The sequence below is a fragment of the Sphaeramia orbicularis genome, chromosome 7 (assembly GCF_902148855.1).
Source record: "Sphaeramia orbicularis chromosome 7, fSphaOr1.1, whole genome shotgun sequence".
Lineage (NCBI taxonomy): Eukaryota > Metazoa > Chordata > Actinopteri > Kurtiformes > Apogonidae > Sphaeramia > Sphaeramia orbicularis.
Genome location: NC_043963.1, coordinates 16,717,238 through 16,729,491, shown reverse-complemented (window position 1 = coordinate 16,729,491; position 12,254 = coordinate 16,717,238). Strand labels below are relative to the sequence as shown.

The 12,254-nt window shown below is 33.9% G+C and overlaps 1 protein-coding gene across 2 annotated transcripts in view; it reads right to left on the bottom strand.

The window, feature by feature from the left end:
* Positions 1 to 12,254, bottom strand: part of sema3bl (sema domain, immunoglobulin domain (Ig), short basic domain, secreted, (semaphorin) 3bl) — a 158,346-nt gene that overhangs the window by 61,290 nt on the left and 84,802 nt on the right. For both annotated transcript variants that reach the window (XM_030139526.1, XM_030139527.1), the window contains exon 4: positions 1,180 to 1,299. In XM_030139526.1, the coding sequence (XP_029995386.1) occupies positions 1,180 to 1,299 (120 nt within the window). The remainder of the gene's footprint in view (positions 1 to 1,179; positions 1,300 to 12,254) is intronic.

Sequence of the window (12,254 nt, the reverse complement as noted above, 5' to 3'; positions counted from 1 at the left end):
TCGATCTGAAAGCAATCATTCGTTTTTTTTCTTTTCTTTTCTGCCTGTTCAGAAATTCTGCATCTAAATTTTAAGTACATTTTCTACTCACATAGATGTTCAGATTTCCATCTTAACCCTTTCATGCATCAATTATGAGAGCCTTAAATGAGAGTGTTTTTATTCCTCTTTAGGCATTAAAAAAACAATGCAATTGAAATGTTTTTATGAAGCTATTTTTCATGGAGTTGCAGCTGGATAATATACGTTTAATTTTTGAAGCAAAGAAACGTGTATTTACTGATATACTGTGTGAAATCTATGAAATGAAAACATTTTTAAAGTTGCTAATCGGATGTTTTCTCACATTTTAACATACTCTAGTACTAGTCATTACTCACTTCATGGAGATAATGTGCAAAAAAACAACTTTTGTTTAAAAAATTGCAGTTTAATAACAATAACAAGCAATTAATTTCCACTCAAACATGTTAGTGCAGATCAGGTTTATCAAGAACACCAAAGTTACAGTAATGGTATGAATTGCAGAGTATGGGATGATGCATGTTGGCTTGTAAGGAACAAAAACATCAAAAATCCATGAATATACAAGAGAACAGCTGTAGAATAACTGTCCACTGTAGTGACCTCTATGCATGAAAGGGTTAATCTTTATTGATCTGCATTTTCTGACAAATTGTCCAGGGTTGCTTCTCAGGTCTAGATGGGATTTACAATAGTTTGTGAATGTAGCTTGGTGGTGAATGAATGGGAGAAATAAAAAGACAAATTCATGCTAGGAGGTGAGTAGGTCGTAAAAGTCAGCCAAACTAAACGGCACAATCCAAACTAATGGCTGCACAGGGCATAAACAGTACATATAATTTACAGTTTATAAACATTTCCTAAAGGAAATGGAGGAGTGTGGTGGTGGTGCAGCATGCTTTCACTTCAACACAACAGTGAAAGCTGTATATCACAGAATTTTCCCTAAAAAGTGTGTAATATGTATGTAGTTGCCAACACAAATGAGACACATGGTTCAGTTTGTGTTTGTGAGTTTATCTAATTTTATGAGTGGCATTCACTGTGAATTGGTGACTGATGTACTTTGGTATTTTCCCCTCTTAAGTCATTTTGTCTTGACCCCTCACCAGTTCTTCCCAGAAAACACAAACTGCTTATTTTCTCTCCGCTCACCTCTCCTCGGTGTCCTACGTAGACGAAGGTGCACATGGGCTGGAAGGCGCCGGTTCCACAGGCCAGGAGGTGGGTGCGGTTGTACGGCTGCAGGAGGCGAACAAAGTTGGCACATTCTGTCTGTAAAACACAAACACACAGATATTAGGCATCATGTATAGCATAGAATACAATACAATACAATAGAGTATACTTTATCATCCCCAAAGGCAAATTTGCTGTGGACTCCAAATACTAACACAACAATAACGCAACAAGCTGTCCAACAAAACCTAACATGACTTTATATTACATACTGCCCTTCTTGCACCCATCCACAAAAACAAACAGGAATAATTTACATCATAAAATAAATTCAGAAAAAACAATTACATTTGTACTAATGTTAAAAATAAGAAAATAAAGTGAGAAAATAAAAACTGTACACCATGGTGTTAATGCATAAGTTAAAAAACAAACTCATGCCACCACAGGAGGCATTCAGGAGCCTAATAGAAACAGATACAAAGGAAGGACATGCAGGTAGTCCTAGTAGTAGTAGTAGTAGTAGTAGTAGTAGTAGTAGTAAGTACAAATCTCAATGAGACATTTCTGAGTTAAATAAAAAAAAAAGAAAATAGTAGTATTAGTAGTAGTAGTAGTACTACTAGTAGTAATAATAGTAAGTACTAATCTCAACGGGATATTTCTTATTAAATAAAGTTTAAATTAAAAAAAATAGTAGTAGTAGTAGTAGTAGTATCAGTAGTAGAGGTAGTGGTAGTAGTAATAATAGTAAGTACTAATCTCAACGGGATATTTCTTATTAAATAAAGTTTAAATTTAAAAAAAATAGTAGTAGTAGTAGTAGTAGTATCAGTAGTAGAGGTAGTAGTAGTAGTAGTAGTAATAATAATAATAGTAAGTATTAATCTCAACGGGATATTTCTTATTAAATAAAGTTTAAATTAAAAAAAAAAAATAGTAGTAATAGTATCAGTACTAGTAGTAGTAGTTGTAGTAAGTGCCACTCTCAATGGGATATTTCCTGGTTAAATAAAGTTTAAATTAAAAAAAAATAGTAGTAGTAGTAGTAGTAGTAATAGTAGTAGTAGTAATAGCAGTAGTAGTAAGTAGTACTCTCAATGGAATATTTCCTGATTAAATAAAGTTTAAATTCAAAAAAAAAATAGTGGTAGTGGTAATAGTAGTAGTAGTAGTAGTAGTAGTAGTAGTAGTAGTAGTAGTAGTAGCTGCAGTAGTTGTAGTAGTAGTAGTAATAGTAGAAGACTGTTGTGTTAAACATTTTGTAAATATCAGCCTGTTCTCATTCTCTTCACATAATGATGCTGTAAAATGATGTCCTTCATGTCCAATACACCAGTAGAGGTCAAAGGAAGCACTTAGAGGTCCCAACATGGACCAGATGGACACACTTAACCAGGCAAAACCCTTAGAAGGAGATCATTTGGGTAAAAGTACACCAAAGTTTGTGGACTTGCACACAAATGTCCCATTTCAAACTGTATTTTACATTTTCTCTCTCTTTTTCTTCTTTTAGCCTTTCCTCTGACTATTTTCCCTCCAAACTAACCAAACCAAAACCATGACATTGTCCAGATAAGTTTCAGACTACCTTGCAGATCTAAATATTTGGATATAATGATACCCTGTGCTGTTCAAACCAAGCATCAGTATGTGACAAGTTAGAGTTAGAATGTGTAGAAATATGTCCTGACTGTGCCATGGATGGTGCACTGTAGTGAAAAATGCCTCAAGGACTAAATCGGGGCACAGATAATGAACCATGTCAACTTTCCATTCACTAACAATAACAAATGTTCCTTTTATTAAATTTCTATGCTATAGGAACCCTTTACCAATGATGTAAACATCCACAAAACATAGAAGGGCATGTTAATAAATCAGAGCATAACTGCCATCTAAATACAGATAAGGTGATTTTCAACATACGGATAAGGGCAAAAATTATTTCTTTACAATGCTTATTGATCCCACATGTTAGTAATGAGGGCCAAGAGACGAGAGTTTATTAGATGAAATGTGATAGCCCCCGTGTCCTGCTCAAGGCTCGTATCTGTGCTTGTTGGATCGGAGCCAAAATGACACGGGGATGTTTCAGACACAAAAACAGAGGAAATTACTGGATGCAACGTGAAAATAGGATAATTATGTCAGAACTGGAATTTAAATGGAGGATTTTGGAGTAAGATTTTTATAGAAATATAAGAAGAAACTCATAAAGTAACAAAGAATACAACTGATACTGTGCAGCTTTATGTGGAAAAAATTGAGACTCGTTAATATATTATTACAGAAGGAGATGAAATAGCAGACAGGGTTCAACTAAAACTGAAGAACAAAACATGCAGTGGTGAAGGAAACCCTGTACTACGCAGAACTCCAAAGGAAGCAGAGGGCACGACGACTTCCTGTCTTTATTCCCGTCAATATAACAACAGCTGAGCAAACGGGTGTCATCTGAGCAGGAAGGGATCGGCCTGGCGTCGCAATCTGAGGTCAAACTCATCCAGAATCTGCACAATAAGTGTCTGGTGTGTGTATATGTGTGTGTTTGTGTGTGTTCAAAACTGTCTCCTCAGAAATTACATAAGTGCACACCGACTGCAAGCACGTTTTGTAATGAGTGTAATGTGCCTGGATTATTTATTGATTAAACAAAACTTTTTCGTGGTTGTGACAGCATTATTAAACTGTTTATGGTCAGATTTTATGCACTGAAACTCACTTGGTTTGTGTTAGAGAGAGAGAGAACTGAATGTGGTTTACTTAAGTCGGAAAAAAGCTATAAAGAAAATGATTCATTATGTCTTTATTAATATTTAAGTAATAGGTAATGTCTTTTCTATCCCTCACAAAGGCCACTGATTAAATGAGGCCCCTCGTCCCTTGCAAAAAACATATAATAAAACATATGGGAATCAATAACATTTGTTTTTGAACATGTTGCCATCATTGGTGTTTGTCATCATAGAGCTATTTTAACAAAGTCACTTTATAAAAATGTGCAATAAACTCTGTACATTCTTAATTTGCATTCATTCATATTTAGTCTCACATGCCGGGGGAGGGTTTGTTTTTTTTTTGTTTTTTTTGGTCAATTATTCAATGAAATAGCTCCCTAATGATGATGTGATGGGATGGATGGATGGATGGATGACAGATGGATGGATGACAGATGGATGGATGGATGACAGATGGATGATGGATGGATGGATGACAGATGGATGATGACAGATGGATAAATGGATGACAGATGGATAAATGGATGACAGATGGAGGGAGGGAGGGATGGATGGATGGATGACAGATGGATGGATGACAAATGGATGGATGGATGGATGGATGATGACAGATGGATGGATGGATGGATAATAATAATAATAATAATAATAAACTTTATTTGTATAGCACCTTTCATACAGAAATTGTAGCCCAAAGTGCTTCACACTGATTGAAAAAATACAACATTAAAATACATTAAGATTTGATTATACATCAAGAAATAAAATGAAATTTGAGAGAAATACAATAAAATTAAAATAAAAACAGCGCACATTAAAATATTTGATTAAACATAGAATTTTTGAGTGCAAGAAATAAAATTAAATTTGAAATACAATAAAATAAAAAATAAAAACATAAATACAATAGAATAAAATAAAAAATATGGAGGATGGATGGAGGGAGGGATGACAGACGGATGGATGACAAATGGATAAATGGATGGATGGATGGAAACAAAAATCTGTTTATTAAATTTGCATAAGTTTAGAAATGGACCACACTTTTAATTATTGTTATAAAAAGGTAAGGCCCAGTTAATCATGTATAGGCGAGCACAGACTAGCAGTTGTAATGAGGAGTATGTTTTTTCTATATATTTTGGGTCAAAAATAGTTCTGGTTTTAAATCTAACCATCTACAGAGACATTAACTCCAGTTATTTAGGGGCAGGGTCTTTGAGTTTGTGCAGTATAAACCAGCTCAGTTCTATTAAAATCAGACACTTTAAAGACAAATTAACATTTCTTCGCAAAAACATTTATATTCATAACATTTATAGCAAAAATTATGACTGAATTTGCATTTTTTCATATTATATAATATCATGTTTTTAAAATGTGTACAAACAGTGCGTGTAAGTGTCAAATAGTGAGAAGTAAATGGATGTGAAATGAAAGTTCCTGACAAGCATTGAACCAGTTAGCCTAAAAGCATAAGTGCACTTAACTATTATAAACTGATTACTTATTGCTGTTTTTCATTTTCCTAATTATATTTGCTGTCATATTTTATTATTGTAAAAACATGTATAACATACTTTCAGTTGCACATCTGATCAAATGTCTAAGTGGTTGGGATTAATATTTTAGCTAAATGAAAAACATTCAGTATAAGAATGCAATAAACCATATTTTTCATGTGATATTTTATTTCAAGAAAATGGATTTTTTTGTCTTTTAAACTCATTAATGTGATGCTTTGTTCATTCTGTCATCAGATACAAATGTTTTATAATCCAAATGGAATGAAACACTGATGCCAAATGTGACAAGCAACTTCTTAAAGATTTTAAACATGTGGAATTTATATTTTTTATGGAATAAATGACTACATAAATAGTCATCCTGTCATCCATTTGCGTATTCCATTTCAAAGCAGCTGACTGAATTGCAGCCTAAACAGTCAGATCAAATTAGGGTTGCTCTTTTGTTTTGTTTTGGTTGCCCTGAAAAGATGGTGAAATGTTGCTTATGCTGCCCTCGATGTGTGCATTCATGTGTTTCTTTATGATTTTTGCATATATATTTTATACTACATGTGTTTGTCCATATTTTATGCATGCAGTTTGTCCATGTGCATGTGCTGTGTGTGTGTGACCATGCCTTGTAAATCTTTCATCTTGTTCTTCTGTGTGGCCCCTATCCCTCTCAAAGTCACAGTGAGACACTTAAACATTGTTGATCATTTCATCGAGTGCTTTGTGGTGACGCGGACCTGAAGTAAACCATGTCACCGCCTCACAAGAAAGTTTACATCATCTAAAATGCTCTGCTCGCTCGCTCCCTTGGTTTATATGCAAACAAAACCAGGCTGCCTATAAAGTAAATAGAAGCATATTTATATTAAGAATGATTTCAATAACCTCAAAATTTGCTTTTAATTACACAATGTACACCAAATGTGGAACTGGGTCGTCCACATGGGGGATATCCCAGAGCCAGATGGGCTTGTTTTAACCCTTTTAAGACTGCCATTATAACAGGCCACCTAGATGTCCTCATGTTTTCTTTGCAATAAAAGTGTCAGAATTTTTTTTTTTTTTTTTTTTGCCAATTCTTTTGCACATTTGCTTTCAGCAAGAACTTAGCTTTCAATATCTGGCCATTGATTGAACTACAGTATTTACTTCTGAGGTGTAATGGACTAAAAGATGCATGAAATAAAACTAAATTACCTCGTAAGACTGCCATTATAACAGGCCGCCTACGTGTCTTCATGTTTTGTTTACAATAAAAGTGTCAGAAAATGTTTGTTTGGCCAATTCTTTTGCACATTTGTTTTCAGGAAGAAGTGAACTGTCAAAATCTGGCCATTGATTATCATTATTATAAATGATAATGTTTAAAACACAATGTTTTTTAGTAAAAAAGGAAAAAAACAGACTTGAAGTTTTTAGCATATTTACATCAGAAATAACTGTATATCCAAATACTAAATGCACATGTGCACTGTTAGGGTTTTTCAACTTTTAAAAAAATTATTATGATTAATATTACTTTGTGTGTTTACATATTTTTATATATGTATATGTATATATATATATATATATATATATATATATATATATATATATATATATATATATATATATATATGTATGTATTTACATATACCTTTCCTTGGCTGATTTCTTAAAAGTATGGTTGGCTATTTATGTACACAAGCTTATTATTATTATTATTATTATTGTTGTTGTTGTTGTTGTTGTTGTTGTTGTTGTTATTTATTTATTTATTCATTTATTTACTTTATTTATATTACTCCTTTTTTATATGTGTGTGCTTCATGGACACGTCCACAACCATTTATACATATAGATAAATGTGTGTGCGTGAAAGTAAATGTTTGTTTATTTAATCTTTATTAGTTTGTGTTATTGTTCTACAAAAGTAGGATGGAAATGAAAAGCACTGATTTTTTCACAAACTACACCTCTGTTTTGTATTGCACTAGATAGTTTAAATTTATATGATGATATTCATGCAACAGAGTCAAAAATTACGTTTTAGTTTTTTTGAGCTTTTCTTTCTTTCTTTCTTTCTTTCTTTGAGCAATATTGACACTTTTTTTTTAAAAAAAAAGCTTTGTATCAATGATGTCCAGTGTAATATGTTGTGAGACTATTTTGAATAAAATTTTGAATTAAAAAAAAAAAAAACAAGAAAGAAACAACTCTAAATGTCCAGAATGAAACTTCTTGAGATTACAGAAATAAACTTTTAACTATTTTGCATCTGCTCAAACATACTTTTTGGTCTCAAACATTCAGTCTTTTTTTAATTTTTTATTATTTCCAGGCATTTTTTAACCTGTGCAAACATTTCTGAAACAGTTCCCAGTTGTAATAGAGTCCCACATTGCAGTAAAGTATTAGATAGTGTTCCGATGGTGTTTGAATTTTGTGGATAGCACAGACTGTTCAGGAGTTAGAGTCATTTGAATGCTGAAAAGAGAAAAATGCAGTGCCAGTGAGATTGCCGTTGTTAAAGGGTTCAAAGAACAGAACATGCTCAAAATTTATCTCCAGTCAAATTTAAGTATCTCCTAGAGGAAAAGAATTAAGGGTTCGACTCCACGTGATGTCTTTATGTTCTCAAAAGAGATATACGAGTACTGCAGGAGCCTACCAAATGGGCAGAGAATGAATAGAAATCTGTTTCTACCCTGTTTCCGTCCTACTACTCAGGGAGTTGTCTTAGAGATCTGTGTGGCCTCAGAGAGCAAAGAGTGGAATGAAATGTTGAGAAGGGGAAATATGTCCGTACTCTCCCATCCTGGGATTATGGGTTTTACATATCTGTGTGGTCTGGGTGAGATTAAGTGGCAACAAAGGGAGTGGGTTAAACAGAAAATGAAGTGGTGTGAGTACTGAGTCTGGTTTTGTCTCTTTGGGAGATCTCAGGGAGTAGCCTCAAACCTTCAGCCAAGAGTGGAAATAGTTTCATGGAGCTGAAAAGCCAGCGTCGGGGCTACACGGTGGAAAACAAAAGCTCACAATGTCTATTTATTAACCTCTGATTATCAAGGGAACGCTGGCTGACCACAAATACACTTTGCCGGTAATCCACCCGCTGTCCGTCACACAGTTCAATGTAAAACTGACCACGGAAAACACAGCTTTGCATCTCTGGGATTTATGAAGGTATGTAGAGCACTGAAAACACCGAATCATCACCACATCCACTCTGAGACATAAGAGTGATTTACATAAAAAAACTTGAACTTTATCAGGACCTTTGACCATTTCTCTTGGTGTTTAATAGCAATCATGACTAAGGATATAGAGGCTGCCATTATAACAGGCCGCCTAGGTGTCTTCATGTTTTCTTCACAATACAAGTGTCAGAAAATGTCTTTTTGGCCAAATCTTTTGCACCTTTGTTTCCAGGAAGAACTTCATTTTTTATATATATATTTGGCCATTAATTATCATTATTATAAATAATAAACGCTTAAAACTGTGTTTTAGTAAAAAAAAAAAAAAAAAAAAAAACAGACTTGAAGTTTTAATCATATTTATTATCAGAAACAACTGTGAATGTCCATAATGAAACTTTTTGAGATTACAAAAATAAACTTTTAACCATTTTACATCAGCTCAAACATGCTTTTTGGTCCTGAACATTCAGTTTCCTTATTATGACTTCATATGTTTTGTTATATCCAGGTGTTTTTAACTCGTGTGAAAGTCTCTGAAACAGTTCCTTTCTACTTGTAATAAAGTTCCACATTGCTGCCATAAAGTGTTATATTATGTTGGAAAGTTCGGGATCTGCGCTTTCCAATGCTATTTGAATTTTGTGGATAGCACAAACAATTTAGGAGTTACAGCCATTTGAATGCTGTAAAGTGCAAAACGCAGCACCAGTGAGATTGCTATTGGTAAAGGGTTAAACTGTTCTAAACAATTAAAATATCAGCAGTATATGATGGAAGGTGTGAATATGAAACAGAAAAATCACCTTCAGTGCATGTCTAACGGCAACCAAATGGCAGCACTACTAGCAGAAGCACAATTTAACATCATTTGACCACTGGTTGAACAATCAACACTGAAACTGGCAGCATTTTTAATCCATAAAGACCCAAACATCCACCAGCAACCAAACCCATCTACTGATCTAAAATGTCTAATACCTTCTGATCCATGAATTCTATCAATACATGTAAATAATTGGTGTAAAATACAGTTTGTCATCTTTTCATGGTCATCAGATATGACCCATTTGGACGTTCAGAGGCTCTGTAGTTACCCTGGAAACACCATCATCTTCTACAATATTGATTCACCAGTAAAACCCATGGAGTTGGATCAATGACAGTGGATGGAGACACTTGTTTTATGTTCAGTTATTGATATCTTTGCTGAAAAAGTAGCATTTTCCTCAGTTTTGTCTGTTTCTGATAAAATAATCCTCAACTGTAATCTGAGTTTTTTATGAACATCTACATGATCAGTAAGAAAATGCCTGATTGTCACTGGAAAAAACACAAAATACAGAGGATAATATTATAATAAATGGTGATAAATCACTTAAGAATGGTTAAATTAATTTGAGTAGCACTGGGTCTTTATGGGTTAAAAAAAACAAAAAACAAAACTGAGTCACAGAGCAGAAATAAGAACATATATGGCACAATATGGTCTTTATTTTTGAGTAGAAACCTGAGCAGTAACTGTACCACGGGCCACAAATTATTTCAATCATGCTAGAATTTGTTTACACTAACCACAACACAGCATTACAATTTGGCAATGACATATTAATGTTAAATACTCTCCATACAGATGAAGTCAAGAAATCTGGACAAGGAAGAGGAAAATGTTTGTAGTGTAATGTTTGACTTCTGCTCTAACTTCATCCCAGACTGTGAATTCTAAACCTTTGACCTGTTTGTCACATGAATGTTGCTAATGGTTTTGTGAGTTCTTCATCCAGTAAGCTACATTCAGCCAGCGCTGCCAAAGAACAGACAGTTTTTGTCCTGAAGGGGTTCGAGGTGGGTCTGTTTTTACGGCGACAACAAAGCACTTGTTCAAAGAAAACACAGTGTCTTATTTTGGTCGGTTACAGAGAGATAAATTTAATTATTTGTGGGCAGTGGTGGGAGAAGTATTCCGAACTTTACTTAAGAATTAACAGCACATTGTGGAAATACAGGCGAAAATAACAACAGTTGTGGCCAAAAGTTTTGGGAGAGACACAAATGTTGTTTTCACCTGAATTTTTTTTGTGTTTCTGAGGTACACTGATGAACAATTACAAGCATTATATAGGTTTGGAAGACTGTTATTAGTCGCTTTTCCATCGGACATCTGCACAAAACTTTACTGATATTTACTAAATGTCGAAAAAACAGAAGTGTGTAATGTTGGTTTTTCCATTAAATCACAAATGAGATGATTTGTTTATTATCACGAGATGACACGAGAAGTCATTCCATAAACATGGTGACGAACATAAGTATGGTGTTGATTACCTCCGCCAAGGAGGTTATGTTTTTGCCAGGGTTTGTTTGTTTGTTTGTCTGTCCATTAGTGTGCAACATAACTCAAAAAGTTATGGACAGATTTGGATGAAATTTTCAGGGTTTGTTGGAAATGGGATAAGGAAGAAATGATAAAATTTTGGTGGTGATTGGGGGTGGGGGGGCCCATGGGGGGGGCCACTGATCAGCCTTGGCAGAGGTCTGCGCTCTCCGAGTGCTTCTAGTTTACAGATATATTCATTATTATTATATATTACCCCTCTATATCGTACTAAATTCTAAAATGATTATGCTTCTTGGTGTGTCCACACATACCCCGACATATTTCTTTTAAAACTCTTCTTCTTCGCTTGTTGCAACATCCATCATTATCCGTTTTTTTCTAGTTTCTTTAGTTGCAAAAAAAGGTCTTTCCATTGCAGTTTTGAATTATATACCATTTGTGCTACGCCCGAAAAACCACCTCTTGCCAGTGCAAAAACTTTTCATCAAAAAAATGAGAGAGTTTTGGGGAAATTGTTGTTTTTCCATTAGGTAAATTTTTATGCACAAGTTTGCGCAATTTGAGCGTCAATGGATAAGTGACTATCGACAAATAAATCACATTTAAACAAAGAATCAATTTGTGTTATCCACTGTACTACCAGTAAAATGTGCTTGAAGTGTGAAAAGTAAAAGAAGTCATTGTGCAAATGCCTCTTGTCAGTGTTTCCTATTAAATATGATGTTTTTGATTCATTTTACTGCTGATTAATGTGTATGTTTCATTTGCTGCTGTAGATGTTTATGGTTCAGCACATGTTCAGTACTTTGTTGGATGTTTAATCTGCAACTGCCTTTCCAAAATTTAGGGTGTGGACCAAAAATGGGTTATAGAACCCTTTTTTATTGCATGGGCAAAGAAAGTAAAATGCATAAAAATCCAACAACTCATTGTGAACTCATTTTCCAGTGTTTTAATGTAACTAAAGTTATATTAAGTATGTTATTGGTCCAATGTTTGCCAACAAAATAATCTCCCCCACATCATTATAATTCTCTTATGTGTTGTGAGTTAATTTTGCAAGTAATTTTGCAGAAATAGTTGTTTTATTTTTTTATATTTTCAATTATTTTTAAATGAAAATACTCCCATCTCACGGCACTTCTCCTCTAATCATAAATACTTTTTCCATATCTCATTCAATTATCAGAAGAGTGATTTCATCTGTCTGTCTCAGATGCATAATTAAGTTTAGTTAATTTTAAATTCTGAGCAGAAACCAATTTTCTCTTTT